This window comes from Alexandromys fortis, unplaced genomic scaffold (assembly GCF_014885135.2).
Source record: "Alexandromys fortis isolate MF-2015 unplaced genomic scaffold, M_Fortis_MF-2015_v1.1 scaffold_77, whole genome shotgun sequence".
Lineage (NCBI taxonomy): Eukaryota > Metazoa > Chordata > Mammalia > Rodentia > Cricetidae > Alexandromys > Alexandromys fortis.
The window spans coordinates 7,952,699-7,973,420 of NW_026067967.1; the positions used below are offsets into that span (position 1 = coordinate 7,952,699).

The 20,722-nt window shown below is 53.0% G+C and overlaps 1 protein-coding gene across 9 annotated transcripts in view; it reads left to right on the top strand.

Annotated features, from left to right (window-relative positions):
• Arrb1 (arrestin beta 1) overlaps positions 1-19,276 on the top strand; it is a 99,107-nt gene extending 79,831 nt beyond the window's left edge. For 4 of the 9 annotated variants that reach the window (XM_050154509.1, XM_050154516.1, XM_050154517.1 and 1 more), the window contains exons 5-16: positions 233-459; positions 1,151-1,210; positions 2,002-2,069; positions 3,647-3,782; positions 5,237-5,321; positions 5,716-5,788; positions 7,185-7,322; positions 8,434-8,517; positions 9,418-9,441; positions 11,604-11,674; positions 12,655-12,706; positions 13,884-19,276. In XM_050154509.1, the coding sequence (XP_050010466.1) occupies positions 233-459; positions 1,151-1,210; positions 2,002-2,069; positions 3,647-3,782; positions 5,237-5,321; positions 5,716-5,788; positions 7,185-7,322; positions 8,434-8,517; positions 9,418-9,441; positions 11,604-11,674; positions 12,655-12,706; positions 13,884-13,995 (1,130 nt within the window). In that variant the 3' untranslated portion in view covers positions 13,996-19,276. The remainder of the gene's footprint in view (positions 1-232; positions 460-1,150; positions 1,211-2,001; positions 2,070-3,646; positions 3,783-5,236; positions 5,322-5,715; positions 5,789-7,184; positions 7,323-8,433; positions 8,518-9,417; positions 9,442-11,603; positions 11,675-12,654; positions 12,707-13,883) is intronic. The other 5 variants (XM_050154512.1, XM_050154518.1, XM_050154510.1 and 2 more) reach the window with 4 other exon arrangements.
• The last annotated feature ends 1,446 nt before the right edge of the window (positions 19,277-20,722 follow it).

A 20,722-nucleotide genomic window follows, 5' to 3' on the forward strand; every position in this document is an offset into this window, starting at 1 on the left:
TGCTCCTCTCCTAAGTCTGCCAGCCTAATGCAGCCACCACAGCCACCAGGCTGTCTGACTATCCTTCTGCCCCTCTGTACTCCTGGGCTGGAATGACCTGGGCAGGGCAGAACTGCCCAGAAAGCAGTGTACCCTCTCCGCTTGAACCTGGGACAGGCTTGTAGCCTCCAGTAGGCCAAACCCCAGGGCTGCAGCTGGAGCTCTGGGGGGGGGTTGTGTGCTGCCCTCCCAGGCCCCTCCTCAGTGCCCCTGCTCCTCACAGTCTACGTGACGCTGACCTGCGCCTTCCGGTATGGCCGGGAAGACCTGGATGTCTTGGGTTTGACTTTTCGCAAGGACCTGTTTGTGGCCAACGTGCAGTCCTTCCCACCGGCCCCCGAAGACAAGAAGCCACTGACACGGCTGCAGGAGCGGCTCATCAAAAAACTGGGCGAGCACGCCTACCCCTTCACCTTCGAGGTCAGCTCCCAGAAGCAAGTAAAGCAGGCATCTCCTCTGGGGTGCGCTCAGGGCAAGCCCATGGGGAAGCCAGGAGGGCAGCTGCTTTGTCTCTCCTGATTGGGACCTGGGTACCATCACTTATATTACTTGTTACGTGTCTTATCTCTGGCCACCATGGACACGTCACACACTCCCACACCTCTAGGCTGCTCTTCTGGCCTTCCTGTATTCAAGTTACTAGAGAAAGGGTGACCCAGGGGTGGTTGCAGCGAAGGAATTCCGCCTGGCCCTGAGTCACAGTGTATCTCCCCTAAGACAGGCTGCCCACACGCGCAGCTGATCCCTTTGCCACATCTCCTTACCATTCCAAGACTCCACGCTTCTGGAGTTCACAGCTTCATGTTTCTCAGACTCCGTGATTCTGGGGCGGGACTGTAGGTGAAGAACAAGCAAATTCTTATCTCCCCCAGTCTGACTGTGACCCCGTGTACAGTATGATGTGTTACGGCTCGGCTGGGAGAGAAAGAGTCTCTTTCAGGGGCTCCTAGTCTGATGGGAGAGAGACATCTTGTTTCCGGAAGACCTGGTCTGACAGAGGAGAGATGATGTGTCCCAGGGACTTGATCTGATAGGTGTTTAGGAGTGAGGTGTGCAGGGAAAGACAAGGCAGAGGCGAAAACTTAGCTCATTTTATTTGTCTCCTGAACAGATCCCTCCAAACCTTCCATGCTCAGTGACGTTGCAGCCAGGGCCTGAGGACACAGGAAAGGTAGGTCACTCCAAGAAGACTATCTCTCTGGTTCCAGACTCTCATGTCTCCAGGGTTCTGGTTTTCTCCCCAAGGAGTCATGGACATCTGGAACCTCCCTTCCTGTTGAAGCTGCCTAGGTCTGATATCCCTTGGACAGTCAGTCCCTTGAGACAAGGCTGCAGATGCAGGCTGGCCTTGCCCCCACCTCCAGTGATTTGTCCCAGGTCCTTTGAGTCACTTTTGCTGGCTCTGGTGTTGATTGCACAGGGCCAACAGATTCTGAGGACCTCCCCCTGGCTTCGCGGGGGCCCTAGCTGCCTCATTTGGCGATGGGATGGCTGCCGTTCTACAGTTGGGCTGTCTGATATTTGGAGAAAGTGACCCCAGCAGTGTCTCAGGCCCCCAGACTTTAAGAGCTCACACTCCCACCTTCAGAGCAAAGATAGTGATCATGCGCCCCCATATTGTTAGAGAGCAAGGGAGACGCCATGACATCCAGCACAGGGTCTTCACGTTACTGATGGCTGTCTTCAGGAGGACATCCACCTAGACTGAAGCCGGGGTCCCAAATGTGATTGGTGTTGGCTGGTGGGCTCGCAGGAGGAGCAGCTACAGGGGAAGGTCCTGGGCCGGGGGCAGCATTGGGACAAGGTCAACACTGGACCAGGTTTTCAGATCCATATCTAGAAGCCCTCAAGTGGCAGAAGTTTATGTTCTCACCCAGCACTCTGGCTTGTAAGGGGGGGAGGGAGAGTGGTTGGGGACCTTGGCTTCTCAATGCCACGGGGTCAGCGCAGCCTCCTTCACAGGCCTGTGGTGTGGACTACGAAGTCAAAGCCTTCTGTGCCGAGAACCTGGAGGAGAAGATCCACAAAAGGTACGCAGGATGCCAGTGGGAGAAGGGTGGAAGGACAGGAGGGGGATCCAGAGAGGAGTGATGAGGAGCGGGTTGCCCTGTGGGAAGAGTCTGGAAGGCTGTCAGGTCTCCGTGAGCTTCCTGGAGGAGGTGGCCCGAGGGGCCCGAGCCTGTCCTCGCTCGCATCCCTACCTCTGTATTTCCCTCCAGACTGCAGTGTTTTGATGTTAGAAAGACGCCCCCCAATCTCCCCCACCCCCGCCCACTTTAGTTCTCAGTCTGCCCGCAAGGGAGGGACATTTTCTCGCCTTGCTCAGCAGAGAGAGGAAAGCAGCTGGCCCGGATCTCTCACGGCTGCCTTCCCTGGGGTTCAGGACCTTCAGTCTCCTGGCCTTAACCACAATTCTGACGCCCCTGCATCCTAAGTCCAGCCCCTAGACCAGCCCCTGAGGGATGTCCACCAGCCTCTTATGGAGGAGTCTGCCATCTGGTGGTGACTAACTGTATTACAATCATTTCAAGCTGCAACTTGGTCCACCAGCCTCGTATGGAGGAGTCTGCCATCTGGTGGTGACTAACTGTATTACAATCATTTCAAGCTGCAACTTGGTAGCTCCTGTATGGGATGGGGTTTATTAGACTCCTCTCTTGCTTCTCTGTCCCAACTTTCCCCTTAAGACCTCAGATGAAGAGGACCTAACAGCATTGTGCAATAGGAAGAGGGGTCTTTAGCAGAACAACAAACAGCAGGCAACCTTGAGGGTCGCTACCCTCACCCTCTCCCCATGGGACATCTTAAACTACTCCCTAAGACTCACTGATAAAGATAGCTGTCAGTTCTTAAATGCTGAGTTGGTTCTGGCCCTAAGGGGTTAAGTGGAGTTGTCTCTGTTGTACAGATAAGAAACTGAGGCACAGGGAGGTAATTTCCTCAGGCCATGTCGTTCACCAAGACTCAGACTCCAGGGAATGGAGGTGGCTTGTTGGAGAAATGGGGTTGCTGGTATTTCTCGTGTGTCTCTGAGGGTGTGTGCAACTGACTCCCTGTTCCCCCATTAGTTCAGTTCATTTTTGCTTCTACCCTAAGCCCTGGGACCTCCACTGAACCCTTCTTACCTGTGGGCTTCCCCGAGTCACCTCCCCACTGTCCCTGGCTGAATCTATCCTGTAATGAAATCCACCACCTCTCATGGGGGCCTGTCCATCCTGCGTATTTCCACTTAGCAAGTCTTTAACATAGGCTGCCGTGCGGCGGTACAGCCACATGGGTTGAGACTATGGTGGTGGACAAACCAGACAAGAAGTTCCCGTCCTCAGCAGCGTACGCTATCAGGAGACAAAGGGGGCAAGAAGCAAAAGAGTCCTTATCTTACAATTGTGCTGGGTACTGGGACATGAACCCAGATGAAGTGGGGGTGGCCCAGGGACAGAATGGAGGAGGCTGAGCAGAGTTACATGGTGACAAGCCCTCCAGGCTAACCTCTGTGGTTGGCAGGCAGTGGGGAGCCATAGGAGCCTGTCGAGAGAGATATAGGCACCGAGACAAAACCTAGAGACCGGTGACTCTGTCTGTCTTCCTCCCCACTTACCTCCCTTAGGAATTCAGTGCGGCTAGTCATCCGGAAGGTTCAGTATGCCCCAGAGAGGCCTGGCCCTCAGCCCACGGCTGAGACCACCAGGCAGTTCCTTATGTCAGATAAGCCCCTGCACCTTGAGGCATCTCTGGATAAGGAGGTAAGAGGCTCAGACCCGTTGTCTCCAACTCGGATGTCCCTCATATTCCACTACCTTCTGACCTTCCTGAAGGGGATTTGGGGAATCCTGTGGGGGTCCAAAGGACTGACTGAGTTAGGCATGTGCACCTACCAGACAGGAATGATGTACCTTCTGGAAGGGTCCTGGCCATTCCTCCTCACATCCTGATAACTGCCTGCTTCAGGCGGGGTGGAGAAGCCCAGCCCTATCAGCTGGGGTGATGATGGGAGCAGGACCCAGGGATTCCTTGTCATTACCCTCTTATCCGTGAGCTAGCTAGAAGGTAGCAAACTCTTAAGAAGTCAGGGGACTCTGAACCAGCTGATGGAGGTGTGGGTGTGACCCTCCTTCTTGGGGGAGCTAAAGGCAAGGGCCTGGACAAGGTGTGGCAGAGGCGCTTATCTGAGAATCCAGAGCAGCTCCTTCAGCGAGTTGGTTAGCCCTTCTTCCCTTCCGCTGAATCTTCCAGAGCTTTCTGTGTCTGCAAACCCTGACCATTAGAACCCACAGGGACTTGAGACATTGCTTTGCCCAACCCCTCATATTGGATAAAGGAGAAACCAAGACTTAGTTAGCCTGCCCAAGGTTGCATGGTCATTATCACCATCATTACTATTATTGTTGTCTTAGCAAATGGTTGGAACAGAACTGAAGCCGGGGATGCCAGCTTCCTTTTCTTTGTGGTGTGTGTGTATGTGGGTGTGCATGGATGCACGTGTGTGTGCGTACGTGTGTGTGTTTATGCACATGTGTGTAGCTGGATGACAACCTTGGTGGGGGTATCATTCTCAGGAACACAGTCTACTTCCTTTTGAGACAGAGTCTGTCATTGGCCTGGAGCTCACCAACTAGATTAGACTGGCTGGCCATTGAGCCTCAGGGATCCTCTTGTCTCTGCCTCCCTAGTGCTGGGATTATAAGCAGGGGCCACCACATCCAGCATTTTACATGGGTCTGGAGGTGGAATTCAGGTCCGTGTGTGTGCAATCCAAGTATCTGGAGGTGGAATTCAGGTCCGTGTGTGTGCAATCCAAGTATCTGGAGGTGGAATTCAGGTCCGTGTGTGTGCAGTCCAAGTATCTGGAGGTGGAATTCAGGTCCGTGTGTGTGCAATCCAAGTATCTGGAGGTGGAATTCAGGTCCGTGTGTGTGCAGTCCAAGTATCTGGAGGTGGAATTCAGGTCCGTGTGTGTGCAATCCAAGTATCTGGAGGTGGAATTCAGGTCCGTGTGTGTGCAATCCAAGTTCTCTACTGACCAAGCCATCCCCCAGTCCTGAAATGTCATCCTCTCATATAGACATCTTTGAAAGCCTCCACAATGGTCCTGAAGGTCAACATGCTTGGTAGCTTGTGTGACACTTTTATTCCAGTGGGAGCAGAGGCTGGAATAACCAGGTGTTGTCCCTACCCATGCCTGTCTTTTATCTCATAGATCTATTACCACGGAGAACCCATCAGCGTCAATGTCCACGTCACCAACAACACCAACAAGACTGTGAAGAAGATCAAAATCTCGGGTAGCTGGGGGAGTCTCCCAAGGGTGGGAATAGCTGTAGGTGTGCCCTTTGTTAAAAGTCTGTGAAGTACCGTCAGTAGCTTTGGGAACAGGTCTGCTCTCAGCCAGTGGTGGTTCAAAGCTGGTGTTCCAGGCGATGGGGTTATTGCTTTGGCTACTTCTTTTCAGAGGCTTTCTGGGCCCTGGCCAAGCTGTCCTAGGAGGAGAGACTTGGCCATGGGAGGGACTGGGCTTCGGTGGGGGCTTCACTTTGGGTGGAGGCTGGGGTGTTGGCCTTTGGCAAACCCTGGCCATTGTCTTAATCTAAGCACTCCTACCCTAGGGAGCTTAAGGTACATTCTGGGAGCTGCTCCCTGACTCGTGTGCCTGATTCAATCCCACCCTTCTCTCTCCAGTACGTCAGTACGCAGACATCTGTCTCTTCAACACAGCTCAGTACAAATGCCCTGTGGCCATGGAGGAGGCTGAGTAAGTGTGTTTGAGGCCAGCTCCGGAGGGGTGAGACTAGATGGGAGAAGGGGACACCAAGGCCCAGACATCTCTTCCCAACCTGCAGAGGACGGGGCCGCCACCTTCTTGACACTCACAGTTGAGGGTGTGGAGGTCTTGTGGTGGTGGCACACAGGGGGAAGTCAGAGGACAGTTTGTGAGAGTCCTCTCTCTCCGGTCACGTATGTCCTAGGTTAGAACTCAGGTGACATGTGCTTTTACACACGCAGTGACCTCACTGGCCCCCGTTTTGGTTTTTGAGGCCAGTTCTTACTCTGAGACCAGGCTAGCGTGAAACACACTATGTAGCCCAGGCTTGCCTGGAGTGCACGGCAATCTTTCTACTTCAGCTCTCCCAGTGCTGATGGTATAGGCGTGAGCAACCACACCTGCCACTCTGACATTGTTTCTAGTATCCTGTAGATGGATATGTTATCATTAAGCCAAATGTTCCTGCATTATCAGATATTCTTATATACATTATTGATTAGAAACAAAGCCCAAAGCCACAAGGCATAGATTTCTGGTGAGTGTTGGGGGTACAGTGAAATGACCCAGAGCCCCAATAGCACTCAGTCTCAAGCGGAATGTCACATTCTGTGGCATGCTTGCTTCTGCAGCCTGGAGAAAGGGTAGACGCCTGACTTGCAGTCAGCATGCTTTCTTGTAAGGTTGGGGTTGAGACGTGGCTGGCTCCACCCAGAGAGGCAAATCTGGGGCTTACTCCAGGGCTACCCCGATGTCAGTTTCATGTACCTGTCTCGTGGGAGACGGAGGGGAGGGGAGCCGGAACAGCAGCAGGCAAAAATAAACAGCTGAAGTACCTGCTTGCAGATATGTATTACAGCAAGTAAAATTTTAATGGCAGAACCTTGATGGGGACTTCCAGACATTCAGTAGCTTTGCTCATGGTTTCTATGCTCTGATACAAAGTAAATGAAATGGCTCCATAGCTAAGAGTGCTTGCTGTTCTTCCAAAGGACTGGGGTTCATTTTTCAGCATCCACAGCAGGCAGCTCACAATGGCTTATCACTCCAGTTCCAGGAGCTGTGACGTCCTCTTCTGGTTTCTGAGGGCATTGCATGAACATTAGTACTCATACACTTAATGGAAGCACACACACATACATATAGAGAAAAAGTTAATCATTGAGAAAATAATAAAGATAAATGTGCCATTTAAACGTGCACCCTGGCCACTCCTAACCTAGGGATAGCCCTGCTCGTGTGTGGTGTGTCTGTGCCTGGCCCGAGCGACCCACTGCATCTTGGACACAGAGGTTTGCTGATGGAAGGAGTTTTGGAATAGGACCGGGTCAGACATCTTGCCTGGGTTTTCTGGCTGTGATCTTCATGCCGCCTCTCTACTTCTCAGTGACACCGTGGCTCCCAGTTCGACATTCTGCAAGGTCTACACACTGACTCCCTTTCTGGCCAACAACAGAGAGAAGCGGGGCCTGGCCCTGGATGGGAAGCTCAAGCATGAAGACACAAATTTGGCTTCCAGCACTCTGTGAGAACCACCCCCTCCAAGTCCCGTGCTCCCAGTGCCCTCTTAGCCCACCACTGTGAGGATGAGGTCCTGACTGGGACCAGTCCCCAGAATGTGACGAGTCAAGGAGGCTGTCTCCCTGCCCTCACCAGTCAAAGACTACTCAGCCCTAACATTGGCGCTGGGGGGACAAAACAGAAAAACTTCCTGCAAGGATTGGCAGCTCTTAGCCTAGAGTCCTGAGCCCAAATTGGGGGTGTCCCTGATGCTGCTGTCAAGGCTGGTGGGGAGAGAATGGCTTCTAGAAGGGTCCTGGAAGGAGATAAACGGGGGCTTGGAGAGACTGGGGAAGTAGATTTGGGGGCCCTTCCACGTGAGGTACTGTAAGGTTATCTGGTTACTCCTGTTCCATGGGTATCGCTGGGCCTTCAGGGTTGTCCCACTCTAGAAGAGTCCAGACGGTAGGAAACTCTTATGCCCTCTGCTGATATCCGGCTCTCTGCCTGTTGCATCTGAGACCACCATTCCCAGCTCAAGACTCTTGGCTCAGCCTAGACCATCATATTGTTAATTGCTCCTCAAGGCTCCCCTTTTCCCATAGGTTCTTTGTCCCTTTCCTACCCTGACTCATTTGTCCTGCCCTCGCCTTCCCTGATGAGGCATCACCTCCGGAACACACCCTTCCCGTGCTACCATGACTCCAGCTCAGTGTGGCCCTTTGTGCTTATGGGCCACCGAGTGTAGATGCACATGAGAGAAGTTAATGGCAGGAGACCAGTTAGAGCCTGCTCTCGCTGCACTGTGTGGCGCTAGCAAGGCAGGGAGGAGGGTGCACTATGGCCGCAGAGCAAGGATATCTCATGGCCCACTGTGGACCTGAAAAGTCTAGGGCCATAGCTCGGTGGTAGGGTTCTTGCCCATCATACCCGAAGCTCTGAATTTAGTCTCTAGTACCACAGAGAGTGACCTATGCAGAACCCAAGGCTACAAGTTCTGGTCCACTGGGCACAGCTCTCTTGGCTCCAGTGGCTCAGGAGAGGGAAGGACAGGGGTCCCTTCCATTGCCCGCCACAGATGAACCAGATCCCATCTGCCAAGGACCTACGGACCAGCTTCCCTGTCTTCCCTGCAGGCTGAGGGAAGGTGCCAACCGTGAGATCCTGGGCATCATCGTTTCCTACAAAGTGAAAGTGAAGCTGGTGGTGTCTCGGGGCGGGTGAGTCCAGTTGCCCCCGCACCCCACCCTGTCTTGCCTGTTTGCCTGATCTTTCTACTGCATCTTCCTGTAGAGGAGGCAGAACTTGAGGACCTCCTTTTCCTTCTCCACTGTCTGAGGCTCCTCCACATCTCCATCTCTCTCCCTTTCCCCTTCTCTTTAGCCTAGCCTGGGTCTGAGGATTGGGCATGGCCTGTGTGAGCCAGGGTGTCCTCAGACTGGGTACTGTGACACTCAGGGGCTACCAAGCCCTTCCTCACATCTCAGGGTACAGGACCCTCACCCCACTCTTGGAGACAGAGAAACCCAGACCTGAATTTGAGGGTTGCTAACTTGACTCACTTTCCCATTGTGTAGGTGGGGAAAATGAGGCCTAAATAATTGTCCCAAAGAACTAAGTAGCATTTATTAAGGTGTTGCCTTAATGTACACCCCTGAAGTTGTACCACTTGGGGCAGGGGATGGGGGGGGGAAGCAAGAGATCAGGAGTTCAAGGTCAGCCTGGACTGTATCACACCCGGTCTCAATAGAACAGAGAATGTTGTCTGTGTGGCTGGCAGTGTTAATACTGAATGCATATTATAATACATTTCTAAACACAGTGGCCAGCCCTATGTTCTGTGACCTTGCAGAACCCATAGTCTTCCCACATCCTAGTGACCCCAAAGTCTTCCTTCTGCCATTAGATAGCCTGGAAGTGGGAGATTAGTCCTTACAGATGTAAGGGGTCCAGGGGCTCTGCAAGCCAGCCCGCCCCTCAGTGCCCTAGGTGAGCTGTTAGCACATAAGGGTGGGGAGCGTGTCCCCTGGGTCTTCTGTGGCAGAGAGTGAACCAATATCCTTTTTCTTTTCTCCCCCCCCCCTGCACTCTGTCCTGACCGCTTCCTCTGACCCACTCAGCCTGTTGGGAGATCTTGCATCCAGGTAAAGTCCCTTCTGTGCCCTGCCTTGTCCACCTCCCTGCAGGTCCTAGGGTCACAGACCCAGCTGATCAGAACCACAGGGAGCTGGGAGGGAAGAATCCAGGGGTTATCTCAGCTCGCGGGCTGGGGAGGTGTTGCAACTAGAAGTGACCTGGGGCAGTGGGGAGATGTGGGTCCGAGCAGAACACCTCAGCCAGCTGTTCTTCCCGCTCAAGTGACAGGACCTTTGTAGACAGCAGTGATCCAGGCAGTGGCCCTAGAAGGGCCAAATGAATTACTGACCTGGGTTCTAGGATGCTTCAGAGATATGCAGTCTTACTGGCTTTCAGACAACTGTAGTCAATTGCCCCTGCAGCAGCCAGACAGTAACTTAGGAATATGTGTGCCCCAGACATGATAACACAAACTCCTAATGTCACATGATGATGGTGTCACTCATCCTACGAAATCTGGGTGACTTTTAAAAAAGATTTCCTTATTAATTATATATATATAGTATTCTTCCTGCATGTATCCCTGCAAGCCAGAAGAGGGCACCAGATCTCATCATAGATGGTTGCTGGGAATTGAACTCAGGACCTCTGGAAGAGCAGGCAGTGCTTTTAACCTCTGAGCCATCTTCCTAGCCCACCAAGTGATTTTTTTTTAAATGTCATATATATTCATAGTTTATCAGTCAACATTTTTAAAGATGTAAAATACGCCTACTCACCAGAAGAGGGCACCAGACCTCATTACAGATGGTTGTGAGTCACCATGTGGTTGCTGGGAATTGAACTCAGGACCTCTGGAAGAGCAGCCAGAAGCCAGTGCTCTTAACCTCTGAGCCATCTCTCCAGCCCCCAAGTGATTTTCTTGTTTAGTGTCGTTTAGCAAAACGTGTCTGAGTCCAGACTTGTGCAGGGTACTGGGATATCAGAAGGGGGCTGGCAGTGCCCTTACTACTCACAGCCTGGCAAAGCCGGTGCCCGGGTCCTGCCAGCCACATCCTGTATGTGAAGACTGATTGACTCTCGCTTCCACCAGCTCCCATCACCACACCTGGTCCCATCCCCCTCCCAGCTGGCCAGGGTCAGTAAGATGTGGCCATGTCTTCTGAAGCCATTCCTAAGTTATGGAGGGCTCTCTAGGATGAGGCCACCCTTAGCAGAGAGGGGCCTCCAGGGCTACTTTTTATTACTCTCCCAATTTTGTTTATCGTCCAGGGGTTAAGGGGGTGAACAATGGAGCCAGAATCTTTCTTCACTTACACTTAGTAGCTGTGCAGCCTGAGGCAAAACTCCCCCCCCCCCCAAGATGGGGTTTCTCTGTAGCTTTGGAGCCTTTCCTGGAACTAACTCTTGTAGACCAGGCTGGCCTCGAACTCAGAGATTCACCTGCCTCTGCCTCCTGAGTGCTGGGATTAACGGTGTGCACCACCACCACCCAGCATGAGGCAAAACTTAATCTACACATACCTTAGCTTCCAGGTCCTTGCCTATGCCGTCATAATACTAGGGTCTTTGTGAGAGTACAGGAGTTGGACTCTACGGAGGGGCTTGGAGCAGTGCTGGGTACAGTTTGTACCATGCAGGTGCCTGCTCTTATCCTCAACCTGTCTGTGAGGGACGAGGTCAGGGAAGGCCTGGTCATTGACAAGTGGTGGTCATGCTTCCTCTCACACGCACAATCTGAGGGGCCAGAATCTGCGCACAGAGCAGCTGCTCTGAGCCTGAATCCCTGAAGCTTGTAGGTGGCCGGGTCTTGGGGTCACCTGAGCATCTTAATGGGAGCATTGGGAGATAGGATGGGCAGGATTGGGAGAAAACTGGGACGGGTAATGTCAGGAAGTCATGGTGATTTGAGGTGGGCAGAACCCCAGGCCACCTTGGTTACTCACTGACCACGGTGTGAGTCCCTAGAGGGTGTGGTTCCCAGCCTTGGTGACCAAACAATCCTTAGGAGCAAGGGGAATTTCCATTTCTTCCCTTTTTGTTTTATTTTTGGTGGTGGTGGAGGAGGAGCTTCTATCTCTTTGTGAAGACAGGAGGAAAGGTGGTGGTCAGGCTAGCAAGACGGGAGTTGCTTTCCCATGAGCCTCCCCAGGCCTCGGACCGACAGCGCAGCAGGTTTTTAGAAGCCTGAGGCTCCCTCTGAGCTCACTGAGTTGGGATTGTGTTTCAGTGATGTAGCCGTGGAGCTGCCTTTTACCTTAATGCACCCCAAGCCTAAAGAGGAGCCCCCACATCGGGAAGGTGAGTGAGCCCCAGGGATCACTGGGGGTGGGACTTACCAGCTTCCCTGTTATCCCAGGACCCCACACTTCTATGTTAGCCTTCAGCCCGGGATCACCCTTTCCCCATCTCCCAGACTCTTTCAGGGCCCACAAAACATTTGGTTTTGACTCAGCCAGGAGACCGAGAACCCTGACTCTTGTCCTCCAGGGGAGGGGGAGGCTAGGAGTGGAGGACAGGCTATATGGGTGGATTTTCATTTTATGTGTAAGGGTGTTTAGCTGCCTGCATGTATGCCTGTGTACTAAACGTGTATGTGCTCTCAGAGGTCAGAAAAGGGCTTCAGATCCCCTGGGATTGTAACTGTAGATGGTTTTGTTAGATACCCCATGGGTGCTGGGAATTGAACCCACAACCAGAAGACCCAGTGTTCTTTAACTGCTGAGGCATTTCCCAGACCCTCCTATATCGGCTAAAGTTTTAAATTGGTAACAGATTGGCCACATGTCATTGGGAGGGGTGTTAAAGCTCATGACACAAATGAAGTCTGTGCCTACAGATAGACTGAAATGCTGGGATGGCATTCTGAATGCAGAGAGGTAACGATGGAAAAATAGCCAAACATGACAGCACCTGCCCACAGTCCCAGCCAAGGGAGGTGCGTGAGGCAGGAGGACCACAAATTTGAGGCCAGCCTGGGCTGCAACAACGGTCTTCTTAGAGCTAGTGGAACTCAGGCAAGCAGGAAACGACTGTGTTTCATGCTGGAGACCTGTCTCCTGCAGGGTCTTCAGTGGGCACGGAAGCCTCCCTCCCTGCATCTGCTGCTTTGGAGAAGACTCAGGGTTCTAAGACCTGGGATGCTTCCCATTTACCTTCCTTCCCCATCACCTCAGCTGGAAGAGTCCCAGGATGGGGAGGGGGTTCCTTGTCCCATCCCTCACCTGTCATCCCACACCCCACTGACCCCTGGGTGCCTCACATGCCTTGTGTATGTTCAGTTCCAGAGAGCGAGACTCCAGTAGACACCAATCTCATAGAGCTTGACACCAAGTAAGCTGAACCTCCCTGCTTGTGATATCTCTGGGTGGGGCTGGAGGTGGAGGGATCATTTGCATAAATGTTTATTAACCTCAGAGAAGCAGCCGGTCTAACCTGTCTGCTGAGTGCCACCTCTGATCACCTCTTCAGCACCCTGCTTGCCTGCATGTGACTTTGAAGGACCCTTCTTCGTGCCTGTTCCTCCCGCACTGGTGGGGTCTGTCTTCTTCAGTCCGTCCATCCGCAGCGCTCACTCAGCTGGCTGGCATGGGGCTGGTTCAGACCCTGGGTTCCCCTCTCTCACCTGACCCATGCCTGCTGGAGGCTGCCTGTAAGGGTGGAGGAGTGTCTGGGTGTTGTCACCTATGCCACCTGAGAACCACCTGATTCGGATTCCCCTGCGGTGGAAGGCCATGGGGCACCAGACAATGGCCAGAGGAAGAGGACCTGGTTCAATGGCTTGAATCACCTCTGGGGCCAGGCTTGTTGTCTCCTCCAGTTCCCTAAGCCTCCTTTCCTTGACCCTTTGGAGAGATCTGGGAAATGGGGGTTTCAAGTTGCCCTATGAGGGAGCCCATTAGTTGGCTGAACTCTGTGTGGCAAGGGGCTCTTGTGTCTCTGACTGGGCCTAAGTGATATGAGAAGAAACGGTCCCTAGTCCTGCAAACCTAACCAGATCTTTCCCCTTTCCTCTGCCCCCTGCTCAAAAATTCCTCCTCTACTTCAGGTCCTTGGGGTTAGCATGTAAGCTAGTACTTCTAGGAGGAAGGGCCTGCTTTTCTTCCTTAGAGCCCAGAACCAACTTCCTGGTTGAAAGACGCATGCTCCCTAAAGCAGTCTTGTTGGTTTGATTTTAAAGAGGTGAAGTGGGATTTCTTAGACCTGTTCTTTGGAGGTTCCAATGTAGGGCCACACTGCTACCCCTACTCACCTCAGGAAGGGGGTCACTTTTCTAACCTTTATATGTGGAGAGGCAAGCTTCTTAGAGTTTATGTGTAACAGTCCCCACAGTTACCAACTGGTTTATAAATAGGCCAGGCTGGCGTGCCTTGCTGTCCGAGGTCATCCCAGAGACCCCGGGGAGTGTAGTTCTCTCTTGAGCCCCTCTCCCCACATCTGATCAGGCCTCTGGATGGGTCTGATGTCTGCCCCTGCAAACACACGGCATCTTCCTTGTCTCTTCCACCAGTGATGACGACATTGTATTTGAGGACTTTGCCCGCCAGAGGCTGAAAGGCATGAAGGACGACAAGGATGAAGAGGAGGACGGCACTGGCTCTCCACACCTCAACAACAGATAGACTGGGGCCAGCCCTCGCCCTGGCAGCTCCAGGTCAACATCTGCACTCGGATGCTTTCTCGTCTCCTCCCCGTTCTGGTTCCCCCTTCCCTTTTGTTCTTCCAGTTTCTACCAAGGGGCCCCAGTGGTCTTCCGAGTCTCGGTGATGAGCCTCTGGCCTCAGAACTGGCCTCCCGTCACCATGCCAGCAGGACCACAGCACACATCCTCCTCAGCCATCTCTCTGCAATCACCTGTCCACCATCTTTTCATGCTCCTTCCCAGAAAGGCCACACCACCTGGCCTTGGGATTTGGCTGGAGTTGGGGAGCAGAAAAGGGAGGGTGTGTGGCCAGAAGGCCAAAGCGATAGTGGGTATGAAGACGTGGAGACGTTGGGCAAGATGGATCAAAACACACAGGAAGATGTCTGCCGTCCCAGGAGGCGACGGCTTGGCAGCTAAAAGATGAGGGTATTGCAGGCTGGAGAGGACAAGACTGTGAATGGATTCTCAATGCTTTTTTTGTGGTCTAGGCCCACCAGAGACTCCTTCCCCTCCATCCTCATACTTGGCCCATGTCCCCGTGTTTCATGAGGGAGGCACACAGACTCCAGACATGAAGAGCAATGGACTGACTTTCTAGCCAGCGGACACCTAGATTGAGGCAGGCTACAGATGCACCCACACATCTGTCACAATACCGATAGGATCAGTCACCTTAGCTTTGTTGCATTGTGTGTGGGGGCACGGAGCGGGGACGCGGGTCTCTAACACCAGCCCCTAGCAGTGAGCAGAAGCCACTGAGAAGGCTGTCTGAGGGGGTTAAGAGATGGGGCAGGGCAGGGGATGAGTATACATCCTCCTTTCCCGTAGTGGCTAGTCCTGCAGGAGGCAAGGATGGAGGGCCACAGGCAGCTGAAACCACCAGTATCTTCCAGCTCCCTCCAGGGGTTTTACAGTGACTTGGCCCTATAAGCTGGAGGGGCGGAGTGCCTGAGACCATTTCTACTGCTAAGGGAGCCCGTCCCAGAAGGTGGCACCCCTAGAGATGCTCTCCCCTGTAAGAGAGTGCCTCCTCTCCTGGAGGAATTGACCCCAATAGTACCTACCGGGGTCGTGGATACCCAGTGTCCATCAGTTGGTGTTAGTGTGCTTGACGGGGGTGTCTCCCAGGGGAACAGGGCAGACAAGTCGTAAAACAGTACGCAAAGGTATGCTTGTTTGGTCTTTGATGCTAACTTGTGTGACCTCGGGCCAGTTCCCTCCCCCTCTTTTGGGCCTCAGTTTCTTGTTGGAAAGCCAGGAGGCAGACCAGATGATCCCCGGAGTTCCCAGTTCTAGTTTCTGAGTTTCTGTAAATCTGTGGCTCTCTGAGCTTCTAGTCTACTGGGTGGGGCTGAGGCTGCCAACTGCCCCATCTTCCTTTAGAGGAGATTCATGGGACCTCAGCGGACTCAGGGCTGGGCAGAGCACTGGGTGCACCTTGTCTGATGACAAGTTGTGGTCACAGCCTCTGTGGATTTCTCTGTCCCAGAGCTTGTATTTGCTGAGGCTTGCATGAGGAGTCTGTGGACAACCTGGGTTTATCAAATATATTGATTAGCAGGCAAGAGGATCTCATTTCAATTTCTGCTCTCTTCTCAGTTCTGTACTTGCCTGAGAAGGGAGACCACGACTTTTGTTTGTTTTTGAGGCAGAGTATCATGTAGCCCAGGCTAGCCATGCACCTACTATGTAGCTGAGAATGATCTTGAATTTTTGATCCTCTTTTCTCAAGTGCTAGGATTACAGGCATGTCCCACAACCACTGGCTTCACACTTTTCTTTACAGATCGGATCCCAACCATTTTCAGTCCACTGTGCCCAGTAACTGTAATAATTTCTCATGGTGAAATGATCCAGGCTCACTGGCCCTGCACCTTTTATGTCTCATAAACGGTCAACTCAAGGCCCCTCTTTGCAGATTAGAAGAGCCAGTTTGGGGCAGTCGTAGTCCCTGACAAGCCCTGGAATCATAAGTGCAGACTCTCCTGGCATCCAGGCCCTGCCAGAGCTAGCTGGGTACTTTTGCACCTATAGAGTTTATAAAAAAATCTTGTAGAATTTAAAGCAAGCATGTGCCCTCCACTGGCTTCCACTAAAACCTTTGGAGCTGATACAAGGCCGTTTAGCATTTGGGCTAACCCCTCCCTGGCAAACCTCCCTCCCATCCTTAGCTTGTACTGCCAAGGGTCTCTCAGGCAGATTTCTTGAACTTCCTGCACCTCAGCATCCCCACTTACCCTTCGGTTTACCCCAGATCAACTGAAATTCCTCCAGCCTGCAGGGAAGTCTCAGCGCTCTCTCTGTTTTGAGCCAGGACTGCCTAAAGGTGGATTCCAGCCCAACTATCCTTTGTTGACAGCTCTGTTCCTTTATGCTGGGTGCTGTGGACACTGGGGTGGATTTCCCCCTAGAATCCCTGTCTGTAGAAAGCTGCTGGCCGGGGGAAAGTGAGAGGCAGTACTGATGGCCCTAGCTACAGCTAATCCACAGTGCCCCGACGTGAGTTTGGACACAGTGGCCCTTCCAGGTGGAAATTACACCATGGGAGTCTGGAATTAGGTGTCACTTGCCTCTACTTCACCGTGGTGTGCCGTCATCCCGGGTGAGGTACTTCGGGCTAGCATGTCTCTTTGGCCTCTTCAGTAAGAGGCTTAGATCCCTTAGTGCAGACACCATGCCTAACCCCCATCCCATGACATGGCCCAGTATTCCTTCTCTGTCCTCGAGTGTTCCTGGCCAGGAAGTACTTGGGAGTGAAACTGGAGGTGAAGGAGCCTCCTGAGGTTCCAGGCCTTCTTGGGTGGCGTTGGCTGTGCTGAGGGACTGGGCTTGTGCCACCCAACAGCCCACACTGGGACTTTCCAGTAGACCAGAGGGCGCATGTTGATGCCACTCTGGGCAGGAAGAGCATGCTTTGGGAAAAGCTTTCAATAGAGGGTGACCGGACTTGCCCAGTACCCCAGCCAAGGGAAGAGTTCAGTTCCAGAAAGATAAGGATGGAGTTGCTTGGCTGGGCCCTGTGGCCATTTCAGCTTTGAAGCCCAGATGGCCCCCGCTGGAGTGTGGCTCACAACCTGATTCCCACCTGGTGCAGTGAAAGGGAGGTACCATGTCCTGAAAGTCCCCAAGGCCGCCTCTCAGTCCCTACTAACTGGAACAATAGTCTTTGTCTGCTTTGTTTATGGGATTCCTATGAGGTGGAGAGGAGAGCCAGGAGCCAGCACTCTGTAGGCTGCAACCTGCTCCACAGAGGTGGCCCTGTCACTGCAGGGATGAGGCTTGAGGTCACACAGGAAGCTTGCCATAGAATGAGCCCTCTGTTTGCCAGTCTCTGTCTTTTGTCCTGATTTTCCTGGTTAGATATCAGCCACAATGACAATTAGCTGTTGTGGCCTAGGCAACCACACTGGGGAGAAGTGTAGGTGCTATTGTCCAAGGATGGGCCCCAGCAACCGGGACACAGAAGACATGGGCATTTTCAGTGATAGGGGGACAGGGAAAACATCCTGGACTGTCCTGGGCCGGGATCCACCCACCTCCTAGAGCCTGCAGAAACCAAGAAACCTGGACTCTGACCATAGATCAGGTTGCTGAACCCAGCCTTGTGCCACCCGAGAAATCCAAGGGTGAGAGGAAATAGTATAAGATTCTGTCCAGGACCTATGGAACCCACACAGCTCTTTGGAGACCTTTGGGAATGTCCAGTCCTCTTGCTCTGAGAGCTCAGCCCTGGCTGATCCATTCACAGCGGCTGCCGCACCCCAGAGACAGCCCTCCCCCACCAATGGCTAATGCCCGTATGCGTGGCTTCCATCCACCAGAGAGGGGTTAGGCTCCAACCCTGAACTCCCAGGACCCAGGCAGGTGCCTGTTCTGATAGTTACTCTTTTTAAAGTTACGGACCAAATGAGACTCCTCTGATTTTTATCCACACAGCCTGTCTTGGGCCTGATCCGGGCAGCTCTCTAACTCCTGTCCTCCCTCTTGGCCTGAAGTAGCCTACTGGTGGGGAGAGAGTCACACCTCTGCCATCCCCATGCACACTGGCTTCACAGGGAGGCCCGTGGGAGGGGAAGCACCCCCTCCCACAACATTACCAACCTGTCATCCCCCAAAAGGGAAATCACAGTCAAAGCACAGGTCCCCGGGACCCACCGTCTGCCCCAGGTACCATGGAGGTGTTCCACACAGCCTCGCTGGGGTTGCTGCCAGGGGAAGTTGGGGAGGGGGCAAAAGGCCAGGTCTCCGGCCTTTTCCTCATTCCTGCTTCCTCCAGAATAACTCTGCACTTAACTCTCTTGTCTTTCGAGGTTTCACTTTTAAACTCTGCTTTGAAGAAAAGCTTCAGACAGCCATTCTGAGGTTGACCTTAGACCAGCAAGCACAGGCTCTCCTCTGGCTCTCTGTGTGTTGGGGTGACTCCCGCGTGCTGATGCAAAGATACTCTGTGTTGGAACTCAGGTCACCAGGTCCTAGCATTGGAACACACATGGGCTTGTTTTCTAACTGAGCCACCCCAGAGCTTGGGGATGAGTTGGAACCTTATGCTCAGTGAAGGGAGGGCTTGGCCCTGATATTGACACATGCTGCATGGGGACCGCGGAGTCCCACTGGGGACTTATTCTCAGGCAAGGCCCCGTGGCTCAACAGGAAGAGCAGGGCCATGGGAGGAGAAGCTAGGGCTGGCCTCTACACACAGCCAAGGGGTGGGAATCCAGGCTCACATAAGAGATATACCAGGAGCCAGGCAGTGGTGGCGCACGCCTTTAATCCCAGCACTCGGGAGGCATAGGCAGGCGGATGTCTGGGAGTTCGAGGCCAGCCTGGTCTACAAGAGCTAGTTCCAGGACAGGCTCCAAAGCTACAGAGAAACCCTGTCTCACCCCCCCCCCCAAAAAAAAAGATATACGGGGGGGGGGGTGAGGCCGGATTCTCCAGAGACATTTTAGGTATGTCTTCCTTGAGTGCATCTCCTAGGATCCCACTTCCACACCTGTGAATGCCCATGTGCACAACAGGAGGCTTTTGTGCCCCAGAGGCTGATTCCCCCCTGTAGTCAGCTTCCGTGCTGATCTGCACGCTCACGGGAACTCACCTGCACCACAGCTCACTGCTGAAACTTGGGTTAGCGGTTGGCACAGTCCTGCCTGGACTTCCTGGCATCCTAGGTGAGGATATGAAGCTCAGGGCACTGCTAACCACATGGCATGGGAGAAAGATGTTTATGTTCAGTCCAAGCGTGACTTAGGAGACCCCCACTGACCTCAGGTTCCCTACGTGTAAAGGGCTAGCACCAGGCTCTGCCCACCTCACAGGGACGACCGGAAGGGATCTAAATGGGCAGGAAAGAGGTCCTATGAGGGGCGGCCTGTGTGAGGGAATAGGGTCTTGCCTGGGCTGCCGACCTACAGAGCCCACAGCAGAATGAAAAAAGGGGATAATCTGTCTTCCCTGGGCATCTCCACTCGGTGTTAGGTCCAGACGTAACTGCTGCCGGGCTGCCTCTTCTGGGGTGGGAGCTGATGTGTGTCTGGGTGTGGTGGGGAAGGGTGGCTGGGGCAGCCTCAGGTCTGTGACCCTCTGTGACGTGATGGTTTTTGGCACATTCATTCCTGGACCACATCCAGGTCAACCTGTTGTTCCTGTGGCTGCCCTTGTTCTGTGAAGTCATTATAGTTTATTCAGCTCCAACAGGACAGATGAGCAAAAGAACCTTGAACGAGAGGCCATTAAAGGCCTTTTGTGACAGACGACATTGGCTGTGTTTTTATTTCTTGTCTCTCGAGCCCCAACAGGATAGGGATCGTAGGAAAGGGGCTGAGACGTGCCCGCCTGCCTGGGACTGCCCTGGTTTTGTGCCTCCTCTGGGCTCTCCTGAAGATTCCCGAGGGATTTCCCCATTTCTGTTTTTCTAGTGTCTAGCCTCGTGGCCTCAGGGGGAAGCTGCCAAGCCTTGGGTCTCTCTCAGAACTGCCTAGATTCCATGAGCCCTGGTTGACTTCCGAGTTGAAGACCCTGTCTCCCGTCTGTTACTGTCTCCTCAGTTACAGTCCTCAGCCCAGTCCTGGTTCTGGCTCTGCCCGCTCTCCATAGCCTACTCCGCCAGGTCTTTCTGAAGTCACTTCAGTTCCCCAAGCTTTACCTCCCCTGAGCTATGGGATACAGGGGAAGAGTAAGGACCTCAATGGAGAGGACCAGCCAACATTCTAATAGACAGTGTCTTATTTTCAATTAAAGAGAAGGCAGAGGCAGGCAGATCTCTGTGAGTTCAAGGCCAACCTGGTCTACAAGAGCTAGACAGGCTCCAAAGCTACAGAGAAACCTTGTCTTGAAAACCAACAACAGGGGCTGGAGAGATGGCTCAGCTGTTAAGAGCATTGCTTGCTCTTCCAAAGGTCCTGAGTTCAATTCCCAGCAACCACATGGTGGCTCATAAACCATCTGTAATGAAGTCTGGTGCCCTCTTCTGGCCTGCAGGCATACATACAGACAGGAACATTGTATACATAATAAATAAATATTTAGAAAAAAAGAAAAACAACAAAAAACAGAAAGAAGGAAGAAGAAAGAAAAAAAGAAAGAAAGAAAGAAAGAAAGAAAAGGTATGCTGGACAAGGTAGTACACACCCTTAATCCAAGCTCTTGGGAGGCAGAGGCAGGCAGATCTCTGAATTTTAGGCCAACCTGATCTACATAGTGAGTTC